The sequence below is a fragment of the Hermetia illucens genome, chromosome 1 (genome assembly GCF_905115235.1).
Source record: "Hermetia illucens chromosome 1, iHerIll2.2.curated.20191125, whole genome shotgun sequence".
Lineage (NCBI taxonomy): Eukaryota > Metazoa > Arthropoda > Insecta > Diptera > Stratiomyidae > Hermetia > Hermetia illucens.
The window spans coordinates 57,999,179-58,018,004 of NC_051849.1; the positions used below are offsets into that span (position 1 = coordinate 57,999,179).

Sequence of the window (18,826 nt, forward strand, 5' to 3'; positions counted from 1 at the left end):
GGATGAATGGCGTTCCACAAATACGCGGAACCACCTCATCCAGGTACGCGATATACAGCTCCAGGTCGTCTGTAGGTGGACAGTACATACTCAAGCAGTACCACCGTCCTAAAGGCCCCGTGATTGAGATACATACGCCCCACTCATTAGTGAGACTCTCAATACAGACGCAATCTAGACGCGTATCATTTACGACAACGGCCGCCTTGGTCGACCCCCTAGCAGTGAACACCCGCTTGTCGCCAGGTAAGCCTCTGACACAGTCATTGACTGCCCAGGGTTCCTGCAGCATAGCCACGCTAATGCTATTCTCGCGCATGTGCTGGCCGAGATCATGCATCACGGCAGCCGCTCTGGCGCAGTTCAGCTGCAGCAGTTTGAGCGACATGGCGCTCAGTGACGTGCGTTAGCTCTAGCATATGCCCGGCCGAAAGTCCCCGGAACGCACAGTTCCTACAGTGCACGTCCTACGGACGAGGAGGCCATATGGCCGCTCTGTGAGCAACGAGCGCACACATGATCCTTTGCCTTGCAGTCTGCGACCCTATGGTCGAACCCAAGGCAACGGAAACAAGCTGGAACCATGTCATGCGATCTAGCCCGATAGCTAAACCACTAACTAACTGCCTCCGGACCCGCGCGAATCGGACGGCTCACTATTTTTACTTCTTTGCGGAACCGCTCCGCAGACATCTCCTCCACGAGATGGTTCTCGTGGATCTGCTGAATCAGCTCATCAACACTGATACAGCAGTGAGCGTCATATATAATGACCCTCGGCCCAAGTTTCTGGGTCACAGCCACCTCCAGGCTGTGTTCTGAGAACTTCGGGTTCTCCACCACCTTCTTCCGTTCCTTCTCGCAGGGCACCCTAAGGGCCACTCCCCCAGATTTCAACGGGTTCACAATGTGAACTCGCACTCCTAACGCAGGAGCCACTTCTCTTATGACCACTTGGGCCACCTCTTTCGGAGAAGCCTCCTTATTCCGGCTCCTTACCACCACCGACCAGGTCTCCACCTTTTATTAGGAGGCGTAAGCTTGATCACCTGAGAGCCATAATATTACATGATATGGAAGTGAAACGAGAAACAGAGGTCAAATATTTGGGAATTACGCTGGACCAAAAATTACTCTGGAAGACACATGTCTGAAACACTTGTCGGAAAGCGACGAGGGTTCTGATGACTTGCAGATCAATAGGAGAAAAAAATGGAGTTGCAGACCGAAGATACTACTTTGGATATATACGGCAATAGTAAGGCCAATGATTACCTATGGAGCGGTAATCCGGGCACAATGAACCGAACTCAGCACACAAGCCAGGGAATTACATAAGCTCCAAAGGCTGGCTTGCGTGTGTATCAGTGGGGCAATGAGGACATGCCCAACGAGATCCTTGGCGGTGCTTCTGGGATTAACCCCTCGCCATCTGCTCATACAGATGCAGGCAAAGAGGGCAATATTCAGGGTGGCCGGGAGTATGAGTGAGGCGGGAAGCTGCCTAAATCGAAGGAAGATTGATATTCTTTCTAAGCGGTATCCCGAATTATTGATACCAAGGGATAACATGACAACGAGGTTTAACTTCAATAAGAAGTTTGAAACACGTTGGAACAACAAGGCAAACTGTGAGAGCGTAGCTGCGACATACGGCTTAAACCAGTAACTGATTACTTGGTACATTGACGGATCCCTCACAGCAGAGGGAGCGGTTGCCGGTGTCATTCGTTCAAGGAAAATGTACTTTGAGCCAATGGGCAGATACACTAGCATATTCTACGCCATAGACAAATGTGCCTCCTTTAATCTGCAAAGGAACTACAGGAGGCAGAACATAGCTATTCTCACCGATACCCAAGCAGCGATCAAGGCACTTAGGTCCAACCAGGTGAACTCTAAACTAGTTTGGAAATGCCTTGAGAGACTGAATACACTCGGCTCGTCCAACAAGATCTGGATACTTTGGGTTCCAGGCCATGCTGGGTTGGAAGGCAACGAGGCAGAGGACGAACTAGCCAAGAAGGGATGCAGGGACGCCTTTACACGAGCCAGAACCCTCCTATGGAATCGGAAACGGTTTCATGGCTATGAATCTAAGAAATGAAGAGGAACGGTTGAGGGAACCATCCTGGGCGGGCCTACCAGGGATGGAGCAGTCCAGGGTGCTTATTGGGGTATACGAACCCATACGCACAAAGGATTGCTTAAACCTCACCAAAAAGAACCTCCGAATCATAGTGGGAATTCTCACTGGTCATTGTCGGTTGAAATGATCACCTAGAGGAGCTAGGGATATCTACGAACACTGCCTGCAGGTTTTGTGAGGAGGAGTACGAAACCTCTATATACGCCCTGGGACATTGTCCGGCACTTGTGCAAATTAGGTCGAGGCATCTGGGAGAACACTTAATACCAGATGCGAAGTTAAAAGACCTGGAAGTAGGGAACATACTAAAGTTCCTGACAGTTATAGGCCTGCTTGAGATACTATGATCAATAGGCACACTATAAGCAGTAAAAGCACAATAGTTCTTTAAGGACGCGGTGCGACTTTCCCTTAACAGAATAATAATAATAATACTTTCAAAATGTATTATATTTATCTATTTATGTTGAACGATTACTGGTCGATGGACAAGCACCGAAGCGTCCAAGTATGGATTTCTTACCAATCTGTAAACGGACAGCGGTAGAATATACAACGCTGAACCTTCTGTTGTGATAAGGAGTGAAATCTGTTCCCGGTTGCCATAAGAGGCGACTAAAAGTGAATGAAAATTGTGGGCTAGCAACATGCAAATTGTGATTCTTCTGATCCAGGATGAAGAACTAGTAATGGAATCGTGATGGGTGATCTGCATGCCAAGGTGGGATCTGACAATGCCTCCCACAGATACATGGTGGTGAAACACGGTCTTGACAACCGTGAGACTTTTGTAGACTTCTACATCTTCCATTACCTCAGTATCGACAGTGTGTTCATCCAACACAGGAGTCTGTCGCAACGTCAGTTAAATTTTAACTGTCTGGCAGCGTACGAGAAATCATATCGACCATATTGCAATCTATAGTAAATTTAAGAGTTATCTTATGATTGTGTGTAAAAGAAGGGATGCTAACATTGACGTCAAAAGGAACAACCATCTGATGGTAGCTTCTATTCGATTGTATGCGCTACTGTGTCTGCTCGCTGAGGAATAGAGTACTTTCCCCTAAATACAATGCGGTACAGCAATGGGAAAATTATCTTACTGCGATGATGACAAGCGCTCTGGGCTCTCCTCGAGAATATTAGTGAACACGGGGTTAATCATGGTTGTTGATCGGGAGGTCAGGAGTTATATTTTTTACTCCCTTAGATGCTTTTATTACCATTAGTGTCAATTTTCAGTAAAAGCAAATGTCTAATGCTAATGACAGCTCCACCGAACTCCTGCATTATTCAACCTGTTCTTAGAAAAATTTACTCCAGCTGTAAATTATGTTTTCGTAAGGGAGCGAGGCGGATATTGTTATCCCTGGACTTAGATCCTTGTGTAGCTGCTGGGAATCGCGGAAGGTGAAAGCTACTTAAAAAAGTCTGAGAATTTTATACTTTCCTGTTTTCGGCATTGGCATAATGTTCTTTTGGTATTTGTAATGGTTTGTAATTTCTTATTTAATTTTGGTTTAGGATATGTTACTGTTATTTGTTTATTTCAGTTGTACTTCAGTTATGAGCTAGTGAAAGTCAACATATCATATTTGTCGAGCTACACAAGGCTTGAGTAAAGACGGTTGACATTGTTGGAACGGCTCATTTCAAAACAATGGGTATCTACAGAGCTGTGGAATGTTTCACAAAGACTGAACGGACTGCGGACCATCCTCTGAGCGGTGATTCAGCCATCTCTACTACTCCGGAAAATGTACCGAAGATCCGTCCCCGGATCGAAATCTCCAGCGATTGCAATTGGCAAAGAAATAATCAAACATCGTGAGAAAAAAGTTAAAGATGCGAACCAAATCACCTTTGTTCACTTTTTTAACAAAACGATCAAACCAGAACGGATCGAGGAAGCTCGGCGAAGAATTCGTCTGGTCGTTAGTGCTCATTTGTCGGAGGTGCTTTTCATTGAAGGGAATATTTTCACTGCTGCTGCACTGCTGCGTCAGTGAGCTGCTGCACAATCGTCAGAGTAGGCGCCAATTGCTCAAGAAGAGTTACCAGGAGAATGCGTCTATAAAAATCCTTGGATGCAGTCTTTTGCCAGCCTTGGTGATTGTGCGAACCAAAGTCTGTGCCACTGGGAATAGGCCGCTGGTCTTCATCGTTCATCAACATTATCAATGCTACAGCTATCAGCAGCCAGGATTTGTGGATCGTGCAGGAGTCATGAACAGCTTAACAATCGTACTCCAACGGATTTACCCTCCAACAGGTCTAGGCCGATTCGACTATCGCCCTCTATGAAGAGCTGTTTTTGGGCTTTTGGAGCAAGAAAATTTGGCTGACGAACTTCGCGGATTGCAAAACAATGGGCTATTACATCTTATCTACCCTAGAACAAAAAGTCGTGGGAGCACGATGTTCCACCAGGGTTAGTATTACGTTGGATGAGGGCGCGAGCATCCTTAATAATTTCGGTAAACGACTTCGAAAATTGTTAACATTTTTTAAGTTACATGAATTTCGGCATTTATGCATTGATTTTATACAGGTAGTTTCATTACCCAATTGAGGACCGGTCGGTCAGTGCCTACCTGTAGAGACTCTGCATATGTAATGCGCGTTGACATCACATCCTGCTATTACTCCCTTGTTTTTACTTTTAGCATATTGGATAGTTCTGATTAATGTTCCACTGAGAACCCCTTCTGCGTCATAGAGAAAATATGTAGAGCACCATAAAATCTCCTTATTTCACTGTTGGCTGGCTATGGTTAGTTTGGCTGCTATAGTGTCACCATGCCATAGGTCATTAACCAAATTAGCCAGGAGGTCTTTTGAGACCTCCACGCAGGTCGGCATGTCGGAAGTTTTCCCCACCAACAGCCCATGGTTCTTGTATGAAGCAGTCAGTATATTACTTACCGCAAAGTTAAGATTTAACCGCTCGCCAATAATCAGGTGACAAGGCTATTGAAATCATTTTTTTCTAGGAGTGAAAGATAGATAGATTAGGTTGGGGAAAAAGTAATGTCGTATTTTGTCAATAGATGGCGACACTTAAACATCTCCTGTGTTGTACTTATTGCATCGGATCATACTTTACAGCGATTTGAAGACGATAATCTGGGCTACAGGTGTCTCTTTGACAGTTTAATGATGGTATGTTTCAGTCTCAAGTTATAGCGCGACAAAAAAGGAGTCTACCAAGGAAGAAATTCGTCATATTTTACGTTTTTACTACCTGAGAGGTAAAAATGCAACGAAGGCAGTCGAAAAAATTTTTGAAGTTTATGGGCTCGATAGTGTAACGATTCGCACAGCACAGCGTTGGTTCAATCGATTTCGTCCTGGTGTAGTGGATGTCGAAGATGCACCCCGTACTGGTGGGCCAATCGTCGTAGAAACCGATAAAATCGTCGAAATCATCCAAGTAGACCGGCATGTGAGCATTTGTTCGATTGGCCAGGAACTGGGCAAGGACCATAAAACCGTTTGGAACCATTTACAGAAGATTGGATTCCAAAAAAGCTGGATGTTTGGGTGCCACACGAGTTGACGGAAAAAAATCTCTTGGACCGAATCAACGCCTGGGATGCACTGCTAAAACAGAACGAATTCGACCCATTTTTGAAGCGGATGGTAACTGGTGATGAAAAGTGGATCACGTACGAAAATCCCAAGCGAAAAAGATCGTGGTCGAAGCGCGGCGAGTCGGCCCAAACTATCGCCAAGCCCGGACTGACGGCCAGAAAGGTTTCGCTGTGTGTTTGGTGGGATTGGAAGGAAGTCTTCCACTATGAGCTGCTCAACTATGGCCAGACCCTCAATTCGGTCCTCTACTGTGAGCAACTCGACCGTTTGATGCAGGCGATTGACCAGAATCGGCCAGGATTGGTCAATAGAAATGGTGTTCTGTTCCACCAGGACAAAGCTCGGCCTCACACGTCTTTGATGACCCGCCAGAAGCTATGGGAGCTCGGATTGGATGTCCTATCGCACCCACCGAATAGTCCGGACCTAGCACCAAGTGATTACCATCTCTTCCGGTCCATGCAAAACACGCTTGGTGCTACTAAGTTGGCTTCAAAAGAGGCTTGCGAAAACTGGCTGTCTGAGTTTTTTCCAAATAAGGAGGGGGGTTTTATAAGAGGGGGATAATGGAGTTGCCTTCTAAATGGCAAGCGTTAAAATTCGATCACAAATACGACATACTTTTTCCCCAACCCAATATTATATGAATAAATTAGATTTTCCTCCAACACCACTTCTAATTTGTCCTACAATTCCAATGGTAACAACATTTTGAATTTGTCGAAACTCACAATATTTTTTTGTTATAACCATCCTTGTTGAACTTAAAATTTTCTACCAGTTGTGCTCCTGACGACGAACCTTTATTTAACCATAATGTTTGAAGATGTCTATAGAATTTTCGGAGTTAAGGAACATAAAAGTTTCTTGCAGTCGGGAAGGGGATTTCAACCCCCTTCTACTCAATGGCTTTGCAATCTATTGGGGTAGGCGCCAACCTTGTCGAGAAGTAATTGAAGGAACTAAGAAAAACTCCAGGATTCAATCTCAAAATTCCTAGCAGTATTTATACGACAACCCAGTTTTCACTATGTTACAAGCGCACCACGGTCGAGTAGTAACCGCGTCATATTTATCATTAATGAACGTGCGCACAGGTAAAATTGTACGAATACGCTACACTATCTTGGGTGATAGCGCGCCGTTCTACTATACTTTACCACACTTTACTGCTTCAACTCCGCTTCTTTCATACCACTCCGGGCTCAGGTGCTTCATGAGAATTTAGCGGTACGAATCAATAGACTCAGGTTTAGTAGCTGAAGACATTTGACGCGGTGAAGACGCAAGTCTGCGAGTCGTGTTCCTCAGGTCGAGTCAACCTGGAAAGACGTTGCGAGTTTTTCTCGAGGTTCGGTTAACGGCTATCAGTACAGTGAGTGATATTTTGCATTTGGCCGTTTTCTTTGGTGCAATTTAAATAATTGAATTCGGTCGCAAGGAAATTGAAGTGTGCGTTGCATCTGAATACTATCTTCGATCTGTGGAGATTATCTGAGATACTAAACGTCCAACTAGAAAACATGATTTCCACTCGTTCTCGCGTTTGACTAAAAGATGACTTGAAATGGATCAGCTGCAATTGAATTTGAATTGAAGTGAAGACTACATTTCGAGCAGCACTTCTTCCACCTTATTGTCGTCGACATTTGCTTAAGCGTGTGCAGTATCTGGAGTAATTTTTTACGCGGCATACGTGAAATATGCATAAGAAGAGTGCAGCGGCCATAGTACAACAGCAACATCGAAGATGACACACTTTCTCAATGGATTATAATTTCTGTAGAAAAAAAGAGTCTTTAGAAAATTCTTTCGTACTAATGCATCAGCCCTAACTTTTTTACCGACGTGTAAAGAGGGTATTTAGGTGTTTTCAAAGTTGTTTTTGTGTTCCTTTGGTTTTCGGAGACTGAGGTGCTATAGATTTTCTCTTGTGCGGGAACATAGAAAAGTGGAAATTTCGGTGAAATCGGTTTAGTGGTGATCCGGAGGATATACATATATTTACCAGCGAAGTAAAAAGAGTTCAAAATGTGGAAAGTGATGGAAGTATATTTCATAGCTTTAAGCGTTCTATGCTTAGCAGGATATATTCAATCAATTGGTAAGTTTTATGAAAATTTACTTTTTTGGTATAAAATATAACGGATTCAGTTGGGTTAATTATTACGTCTACACGTTTTCTCCAAATATGGAAGGCGCATCCTCTCTAACAGAGATCGTACTTAGCCTATTGTTTGCAATGCTTGATTCTTTTCTGCGGTCGATGAGAAAAAAACCGAAGTTTGGTTTTGATCCTTTTTCTTGCAACCTGCACTACTCCTCCGCAAATAGTTCCCCCATTCATTCAGTAGCAGTTTTTCTGAAGGGAATGTCATTAAAATAAGTGAGAATAATAAGGAAAATAATGAATCCGTATAAACTAGAGACTTACAAGAAGTGCCCGAGTGAGAAGATAAGGGGCCTTAGAAACAATTTCTTCACTCTAATAAGTATTTCATGTACTGATTAGAAAATTTGTTGGAAGAGGTGAATAAATTATGAATCAACGCAATAAGTGCATATGCAATCGATGTACATTTCCTGATTTCAATAAAGCTTTCAATTCAAAGAATTCGCCTTAGTCCTCGATATGCGAAATAATTACCAATGGAAAAGGAGAAACTGGTTCCCGGAAGAGAGTATCTATGGAATCAAACTTAATCTAAATTGAAGTGATTGTCCAATCTGGTGTTTGTTAACCAATATTTCTTTTTTATCATTTTTGAGGTATATACAGTACTTCGGGAACCAACTGATCCCTTCTAACTCTTCCTTTAATGCAATTTCCTTATAAACTGTTCTAGTGGGGATATTTCAGCTCGTTTAATTTACATAATTTCTGTTCGCTCCCTTTATTGCAAGCAACTCTGCACAGGAAGAAAAATATAGTTTTGGATTTTTAAAGGGTGCATTGGTTATTTAATTATAGTGTGGACTATTATAGTAATCATAATGATATATACAACGATTAACTTGTTTAAAGCGTCCGAGTTAATTTTCATCAAATGTTCGTACCGGACACTCAGTAACAATGTGGAGAATTGTTTGTTGTTCCTCGGGGCAATCCCAAGCCCATGATAAAGTTGTTCTCCATTGGATAAGAGAGCCCCGATAGCGCATATGGTTGGTTCTTATTCCATTGCCCTTATATAATTTCGTCTCGTTGTTTATATCGAAGTAGGGAGTCTGGAGCTCAGCAGTGCTTCTTAATGGAGCACTACGTGAACGAAGACAGTAGGAGCTGTGCATGTCGTTGAACTGGTTAATAGGCTAATTCTATTATATAGCTGGACCAGTTCTTTTGAGTGACTCAGAAGATGTTAAATACCATAAGGCTCGAAGTCCCTGAGTCGCGGTGAATTTGATAGTTCTAGAAATCAACCCCACAATATGTCAGCTATTCAGCCATATTGGTACGTCATATTTCACTGTCGTATAAATTAGGCCTAGGGTAGTATTATATTATAGATTGGCGAAGCGTTTCAAGAATTCCAAACAAGTCTGTGGAGAAGGACATTCCTAATACTAACTTTACCGGCTATTTTTTTTTTCAATAAGAGTAAAATGTAAAAATGTGGCCCAATATGATTCCCACATATTTGGCACACGTGTTGCGTTTGAAAACTACATTAATGGGTTTCGCTTTTAAAGAAATATTTGCATGCCACCTCCTTTTTGGATTTGCTTGGCATAAGTCCCCATTCACTCAAGTTTTTAAATCCAATGCCAAAACTCCCTCTAGAGATCTTTATAGACAGACGTTTGGTTCCCAAAGCTAAATCATTGGAATGTTGAAACTTAATTGACCGAGTTTATGGTAATAACGTGAATATAATTGAATTAAAGGGGGTTAATACTAATCCCTGTGATAGACCATTGATCACCTCCCCTGGTTTACTCAATATATAGCTAGGTTTACCAATTTCACTATTGTTTTCCTTTTTCTTTCAAATTCGTCTTTAATCAACGATTACGTGATAGGTCTTCATCTGCGCAACTGAGCTTCGGCGAAACCCAGTTTGTTCAATGTTTGTTCGGCGAAACCCGGTTTGTTCGGATCTAGCTTAAGTTGCACTGCTGGAATAGTACACCTTTGCATATTTTCGGCTAATAGTCTGGACAAATGGTTGTTAGTTTGAACAAAAGGTCTGCATCTCTTGTCAAGTCGGGCAAAAAGCGCCGTTCTAAGCATCATCGACAGAGATTTCACATTTCTTTCAATGGTATGTCTGAATCTGAGGGGGAGAGGAAAACCCCCGAACACTCACATCTTAGTGGTCTATTGTGTCATCCCGAAATCGTATATGTATCTCAGGATTTCCTTTAGTGGATGTAATACTACCCGTTGCAGCTGGAGGACCTCAGCACCAAAAATCTAATATCTGTTCATAGGCAGGGCACTAACATACAAATACTTACTAGTGAATTCTATTCTGAACATATACCCAGCTAATGAATTGTCATCGTCAACGGCGCAACAACTGGTATCTGATCTAGTTCGCCTTAGTAAAAAATCCCAGACATCCCGGTTTTTCGCCAAGGCCCACCAGTTCGATATTCCTCTGTCTGCCTTCCTGGTTACCGCCATTCCTCCATCTTAGCCAAGGTCTGTCATATCTTCTTTTTTTACCATCTACCATTCTCATCCGTACAAATTAAGTAACCCGTCCACCGCAACCTATTTTTCCGGATTTTAACTTTCTTGCTAAAGAACCAGGTCTCCAAATAAGTAAGAGCTTCGACCCAATGATGAGGCGTTTCGAGCAGAGCAGTTTTTGCAAACCGAAATATGCTCTGTTGGCAGCCAGCAACGTGCCCGGATTTGATGGTCGCAGCTGTTATCGGTGAATTATCGCTAGTCAGAATGCCACAATACTTCTGCAAGTCTTCGTGCTTTCCGAAGGAAGCAACTTTGCAGTAAGCTTCTTTGGTTCTGCCAGGAAAAGTTTGTTGTGTCTTTCGGCTTTAAGGATCTGCCATCTGCTGTTGTTGGCAGTTTGCTCCTAGGTTTTGACAGCAGCAATAGCCTGACGCTCCAATTGCTGGTTCCTGGTCCCTGAGCCCTCTTTTGCTGAGGCATACTTGATTTAATTTCCCTCTCAAACCCATAATGACCAGGTACCCGAGTAGTTCCATATTATCATCATCATCAACGGCGCAACAACCGGTAGTCGGTCTAGGTCTGCCTTAATAAGGATCTCCAGACATCCCGGTTTTGCGCCGAGGTCCACCAATTCGATATCCCTAAAAGCGTCCACAATATGAATCTAGAAATTGGGTTTAGGTTTAAGTTTTTACACTCCTGAAAGAGTTTCGAGGTGATAAAAGGACTGCTCAACGTCCTCAATACAGCTTGACGATCGCTACAGATTGAGATGCGCGTGCCGCTCAACCGCTCGTCATTCACCCAGGTTGCCGCCCTTAGGATTATATACACTTCAGCCCGAAAGACTGTTGCATACTATCCCAAAGGAAAAGTCTACTTTTCGTTTTTACACGTGAAATAAACTCCGGCTCCCTTCTTCTGGGAGTTTCTAATTACATTTCAGAATAACTTCAAATCTTGAACCAAACAGATACATGGAGACCCGAGAATCAGAATACATTGAATAAACTGAACACAGTTCTCTCAATAATTCTTCCAATACCCTCTGCCCCCTACATTCATTGGTTTTTTAAAGATCTAAGCGAATTAGTCTATGAGTTGAGTTGCTTGCTACGGATGCAAGAAAACATCAGTCTAAACCTCAAAGTCCTCATGTCAAAGCAACTGTTCGCCTGCACAGTCCATCAGCTTATTTCTTCTTTACCTTTACATGTTTTTTCTAAAGAAGCTTATTTTCTAGAATAACTCTCAGATATTTCACTTCTTCGGAGAGTTGAAGAGTTGTACCCCTCATCTTTAAAACGCAAAGACCGTTCAGCTTTTTCCTTTTTGTGAATAATACCATTTCCAGTTCCATTTAGATTTACTAAAAGTCCATAACTGAGCCACCAACTGTCAATGTAATCAAGGGCACGTTGTATATTTCTACTCACCTTTCCGAGATCCCAGTAAACAATTAGCCCAGCCACGTCATCCGCATAAGCTTTGACGGGCATTGACTGATTTTACAGTTCACGTAATAGTAATAGTCGTGATCAACATACTCCGTAGAAGTGGTAATAGCACACGTCCTTGTGAACAACGCCCGCTCCAGCCACAGCAATCTCTGTGTTAATGTAATTTTCTGCCAAGAAGTAGGCTCGTAGCCCAGAGCACAACTTGTACAAAAATAGACGACTTGCGGATTCGTCCAAGGTAGAGGGAGCTCATCAGACGCTACCTCACCTCTGCCCTCCCTTTCTCTGAGCAGCTTCACGGAAGTGGTTACTAGGTATTGCTTGATAAGGAAGCAAACAAAAATACAATTCATAACACGGCATGGGTGTGAATTATATTCGTAACAAAAATCGCCTAGTAAATTCAGCCCGGAGCCGGCCAAAACAGATCTAAATTTTGTTTAAGGATTTGAGGGACTCGTGAGTTTACGATACATTTGATGGCAGAGTAGACTAATTGGAAAGGAATTTTTTTTTCTTTCTCCACGGACCTCTCTGTTCTGAGCTAGAACCCAAACTCCCAGATGCACCAGCAGTTCTCTCACCGACTTTCTATACAATGGATCTAGGTATGGCATAATGTTTGTTAAGTTCAACGAAGATTTAATTCCTTGTTTTATTGGCCCTTGACAGCTAAATTTATCAGCATCGACTTTAAATATCTAACTAGAGCTTTAAATAATAGAATTGTATTCATGCAGCTTTTCCATTTTTGACATCTACAGCTAGTGAGTTTTACTGGTTATTTTTCACGGAATACAAATTCTGATCAAACACGAACAACTGCTACTCATTCCAATCAAAGGTGTCAGAAACAGATCTTCCGTGTAAATTAAAACAGTACCTCCAAAGAAGCGAGGAGATGAAGCTGTCGACATGCTCTTTAACTAAACCCTCGAGTACAATATTCGCATATTAATTAGCCTTATGAATTTTCCTAAATTACCGGTTCTTTTGGACAACCGGACACGATTAGCTCCCGCCTCAACAGGGTATATTCCTTGATCTTGTAGACTTATGAACATGATATAGGATAAAAAAATGACAATAACAAATACTCAATATTGCTAATGGGAAAATGCTGTTTAGGGATCGAGTTGTCTGACAGAACTGTAGCCGGGAAACCAAAGGTTAAATCGGGCTATCATGCCTCCTCAGTTGCAATTTTTCATCAAAAGTCTAATGTTAAATTTTTACACAACTATCTTTTCTGCGTGTGAAGTACCAAATTTTTTCTAAACTTAGTGCCAAACTCCTTCCATTTTCTTCTCTTTGTTCATTATTCTAATCGCTACTCATGTGATGTATAGGGTTGCCCTTGACCCATAAGTGCGACAATTTCTGGAAACGTGTTTCACTCCGATTAGAATGTCCCGAGAAGTCTACTTTCGTGCACAGTTCTGGCTCTGTCGGCGTCGTCGCCATCCTGGACTTATGGATTCGGTAACATATCATTGCCACCCCATTCATACATAATAGAGGAATATAATTTTTTTTTTCCAGCATAGATAACCATGTGGGATATCATTTAGAAGACCTCTATTAATACTTCCCAAAGCCAGTCTTAAATTAGACATTTGTTGGAAAGGCGAGATGTGCGACAGCTATAAAGTGATAATTTCTTTTACGGACTCTTTCTCAGAACTACTCAAGCGAAAAATCTGAAAACATTGATAGGTGGCCTCTATATGGCATCTAGGCCGCAAAATATCTCTATGCTGATATCTGTTTAATATTAATCCTACATTTTTCTATGAATTGAGTGGAAATTCCGCTTAAGTTTACTCTAGAATCATCTAGTTCTGTAATAATATAGACTATGACATAGAGCATAATTCTTTCAAGTGTGGTAGAAATCAAACTATTATTAATGAAGTTCTAACAGGTCAAAGTTATCTCCTTCGTGCGAATTTTCTTCAATCTAAGATTGAATGTCAGTGTTGCATTAAAGTAAATAGCCTGACATATAAACACCTAAACATTAGGACCTTGACGCAAATTAGGACATAGGAAATATACAAAATCTTTCACCTCTGAAGTGCAAGCTTTCGAAATTCACAATCCCTTCGTTGGATGAGTGTATTTCTCAGGGCCAAGGTATACCTATTGCTACCTATGCTCAGGCGTTATCTATTCTCGGCAATGTGTTTCAGCTGCCTCCATGATTTTCCGAGAAGCCCAAACTCGCCCATTTATTGAGATACCACCATCCCTCTTAGCCAAAGCAGTTTGGATGCGAATGAAATATCTTGTTCTTTTCGATTTAAGTGATCCTGAAGAATATTTTTACTATCATGATACAGTAGCATTTGTCGAATATGTCGCCTTTTGGGTGTGCCCAGATGCTTCTGTGGTTACACTTATCTGGTTATGGTTTTCTAACTACTATTCTGTTATATCCAAGCGCAATATTGCTCTGGTCATTGCTATTAGACATATTTCTGCTAACATTTATTTACTGGGGTTTTCTAAAAAAAAAGATTCAATCTTCGTCCCATTATTTCGAATACACTTCCGCCACACATTGAAGTTCCAGTTTAGTTCTTACAAATAATTTTTAACTTTTTTCTTGTAAAAAGGGCAAATAACACTTCGGCAGTGAATTTGTAGAATATGTCAAACGACCATTGCAATTCAGAGCTCATAATGATTCAAAGGCATCATTGTTTTTTCTCCCTTAATAGCAATTCATATCTTTTTACCGAGGCAAACCAATTGAGGTCGATTTAACCTGAAACACCAATAAAATCTACCCGCGGTTTCGTCGAGTTTGATGTCACCGGAAACATCAATAGCGCTAAGTCCGCCTTTACTGTTTCGTCTAGGGTTTGGAAACGCAGATGCATCAACACTAACATCAAGTTCAGGTTGTTCCACGCCAATGTTCTCTCCATGCTGCTGTATGGAACAGCACATGGAAAGTACCCGCTGTTACTTAAAAGCGTTAGCAACTGTTTCCCCCATGTCCCCGGTGTACTTTGGCTTGAGAAAATCTTAAATGATGACCTAAGTTGATGTACGGTCCAGTTACCAGTAAATGTGTTGATTAAAGGGCGAAAGTGGAAGGGCATTTTTTTACAGAGAATGTCTATTCGAGTGACATCGGTTTAACCGCGCATCTCAAAAGGTCGATACTCTTGGTCGTAACTTTTTGCTGATCATACTTATCACATTGACAATTTTCCTTATGTTTTCATGCTGTCCATGAAGAGAGTATGTGATGGCTGATGTATTCCGAAACGTTTATAAGAGTGCAACCTTCATTTTCAAGAAATATTGTTGTATTTTATTTTATTCTCGACATTTTTACGTCTTTCCCCAACAAAAATAATGGGAGAAGTGTGAGTGGTTGACATTGCTCTCAAAACTCCTGTACTAGCCAATCGATTCTTATTATAGCCTAACATTCGTTTTACAAACCGTAAAAAACTGCTTAAAGGATGTTCTCTTGAATTCCCAGGAACCAACATTGAACTGAGCTTTCTGCAATGAAATCGAGAATTTAAAGCGCAATGTCATGTGTCTTATGTGAATAGAGAAGATTGTATGAAACAACATAATGATGACATATTCATAATGTTACAGGACAATAATAACCATTATCAATCTTGTTTAGTTGATATCTTTTTCCCCAAAAATGCTTTAGCTCAGCCCTAATCAATCTTGTCGACCTGCCAAGTTTTAAGTGAACCCAATTTTCATCAATAGTAATGATATTGATCATCAAAGACTCTAAAGAAATAAATCAAAAGTAAAAGATATATTTCATGCTAGATCATGGGGAAAAAACCTATAAATAATGACGATTCTTTCTCATAAATAATTACCCTTTCAGTCTCGTCCATCCCACTGTTGCCGGGCAGACATGACCTCTTATCATTGAAAATATTGGGCCACAATTTTTCAACACAAACTACTGCAGATATTTCCTTCAAAACAACAACCATTATTACAGTTTTTAATTAACACAGCTACAAATCTAAGTTACGACTAATTAGCTCACCTATATCCGTCACTCATTACAATTTTTTTTCTCCTATAACCAAGAATTTATATTTCAGGTCAAATAAACTTGAAAGTAAAATGTGGTTTACATTAATTAGATTGATATCTCGTCTGGTTTCAATTTCTGATAGATTTTTTGTTCAATCTTAGAACAATAAAGATTTTCTGACATCATACCTATGATGCATTGGGACGGGATCATGTGAATTTGCCATAACCCATTTTTCTGACGCTAATATGTAAATATATTTCATTATGTGACATAGAGTTTAACGGCTTAAAAAACATCACCGACCTAATTTCAGTGCCCGTTTTGGGACAAGCATAGATTATTTTTTGGTATGCTTTAACTAAATTTCTTACAAAGAATGGTAATTTCCTTAATACTCAAAAAAATTTGCATAGACCATGTTATGGTATCTTTTTGGTTGTTTTATATTTAATTTAATTCCACATTCCATTTCAAATTACATGACACAGTTCCAGAAATCTGTTTTCGTTGGTATTTCATAGAATTTCGCAACATGACCTTGGTTAGTTTCATAATTATTTTGGTGAAAAATATTAATATTTATAAAATGGAAAGAAACGAGAAAGTCGCAACAATTGTACCACAGGAAAATTCATTTGTTGCCGTTTTCAATAAAATTAAATTTTTATTTACGCCCCTCACAAGATCTTGGTGATAATTTGATTGATTTCATTGTTAGCTAAATGAAACATGGGTCGCAAAATTTCAAACATTTTTACCTTTTGCTTTCACCACAAAGCTCTATTTTAAATAGTGGTTACATAAATATGTTGCCATTGAGTTTTGAGTAAACATAATTGGTTGCCAGTAAATTGTAATTTTTCAGTTTGATAATTGCTTCAATTTAAACAAGATAACATCAAGTAACAATGAAAACTATAATTTTTTAACAATAAACAGTGTTGATTTCTTAAAGCAGTAATAGTTATGAGGTAGCCGTTCAGTTTTTAGTTTTAGTTTTTTGGATGGCTCCATACCAGAAAAATGAATGGTTGAACACCAAGCATTATATCAAATGAGATTGTATTTTTAAGGATAAACTGCTAAAATTTTGTAAAATGACACTTTTTTTACGAATATGAACAACCATGAAGCATGTTTAGGAACGCATTCAATTAATTTATGTATAAAAACCAAACTCAGGTCTCACTGGTTCCCACATGAAGTTACATCAAGGTGACATTCTACAACATTATCAAAAATAATGAATAATTAAGCCTTTAAACGAGTACCAGTAGTTTGTTTTTTACACAAATCAGCCCCATGCCCAAAGCTGCCAATCTCTGGATTCCGTTGCCGTTGTAAAAAGTAGTTCATATTGGCAACTGTTGAACAGTAGCTGGCTCATTTCTATACATATTATATCAAATATAAGTTCAAACATGATTTACCAGCTTTCAAAAGCACTTTACCCATAGTGAGTTCTCTTCATCTTTATGCAATCAGAACAAAAGACTCAAGCGAGTAACCTGAATGTTGTTAATATAATGTATGTATAATTCGTATTAACCGAATATAAGCTTAAAAAATATATGTGTCGTTGAATATTTAATCAAAAATCATGAATTGAAAGACAATAATTTTTGACGAAGAGATTATATAAATTCATCGAAACAATCGAAGCATTTAATCCTCATTATATTCGCAATGGAAAAAGTATACAAACCATTGTGAAATAATATTGCTAAAATAGGCATGGAAAGCGTGACGAACTGGTGAATCAGATCAGTATATTATATGTATAAATTCATAAAGGTAATCACCATACATTAATGACGATAAAACGGTATTTTTACCTCTATCCTTTACTTCATGAGTCAGTCGAAATTAATGCTGATATTTATCAGGGGATATTGTAATTCATCATTATCGTAGGTTTATGTATGTCCCCATTTACCCCTTTGTGACGTGTAGGACATGCAGGTTTGCCCTTTTTTATTTCCTCCTCTTTTATTGTCCATTGAGTTGTAATTTATTATCATTACACCTAATTCTGTACATGTCATAAGGCTGCTGTATTTAAAGATTTGGGGCTCTTACAATCAAAGCCTAAATTCTCGTTGCTATTTTCACTGCAGGTTTGAAATTGAAGCCGGAAACTTCAAAGTGAATATAAACTGCCCCATTCAAATTGCTGTTCCCTCTGGACCCAGTTTTGGTTCTTCAAATATCTAATCCTTCCAGCAAATGAAGCAATTTCGAAAGCGTTGGTAGCAAAGCGTAAAGCAACACCAATAATGATTGTCCACACATAAAAATTCAACAACTGTAAGTGCACTTAAGCGGAGGGAAAGCAGCATCCTTGCCCGGGACAAAACTCCAAGTCCTCTACTTTTTTTGCAAATTTGGTTGCCAGTCTAAACCGAAACCACCATGGACCAGATATATTGGGAGACAGTTTCTTCCAAATTAGTCCAGCCCGGGGCTCCGTGCTATATGAAAAAAACACCTTTATTCTTAAGATGTAAGATGTAGGCAGATTTATTAAACAACTCGGAATGCTCTAAATTGGATTTTCCGGTATAAAGGTGTTGCATTTATCTTATATGTATGTGGAACTTTCTACACATGTTTCTATTCGTGCATTGTTAAAAATCGAAAATATTCTTTATATTTCAAACCTTCCAGATATATGTACACATCGAAAACATAAATATTACGCTCCTCCTAAGCAAATAAACCATGCCGATTACCGCTGGCAGGTACATACATATATATGTACATATCTAACTTGATCCTATCATCAGTTCCGCTTTACTCCGTGCAGAAAAAGCGCACAACTATATTAGTCATAATAACGCATATGCATAAATATGCCTATCTGAATTCAATACTACGTATCTGCAAACTTTATTAGTATGCACATATGCATACGTTTGTCCAGAGTAATTAATCATCAT

The 18,826-nt window shown here is 40.2% G+C and overlaps 1 protein-coding gene across 4 annotated transcripts in view; it reads left to right on the forward strand.

The window, feature by feature from the left end:
- The first annotated feature begins 6,986 nt into the window (after positions 1-6,986).
- The window catches only part of LOC119661459 (sushi, von Willebrand factor type A, EGF and pentraxin domain-containing protein 1), a 172,045-nt gene continuing 160,205 nt past the window's right edge, over positions 6,987-18,826 (forward strand). For 3 of the 4 annotated variants that reach the window (XM_038070817.1, XM_038070819.1, XM_038070820.1), the window contains exon 1: positions 6,987-7,850. In XM_038070817.1, the coding sequence (XP_037926745.1) occupies positions 7,778-7,850 (73 nt within the window). In that variant the 5' untranslated portion in view covers positions 6,987-7,777. The remainder of the gene's footprint in view (positions 7,851-18,826) is intronic. The other variant, XM_038070818.1, reaches the window with a different exon arrangement.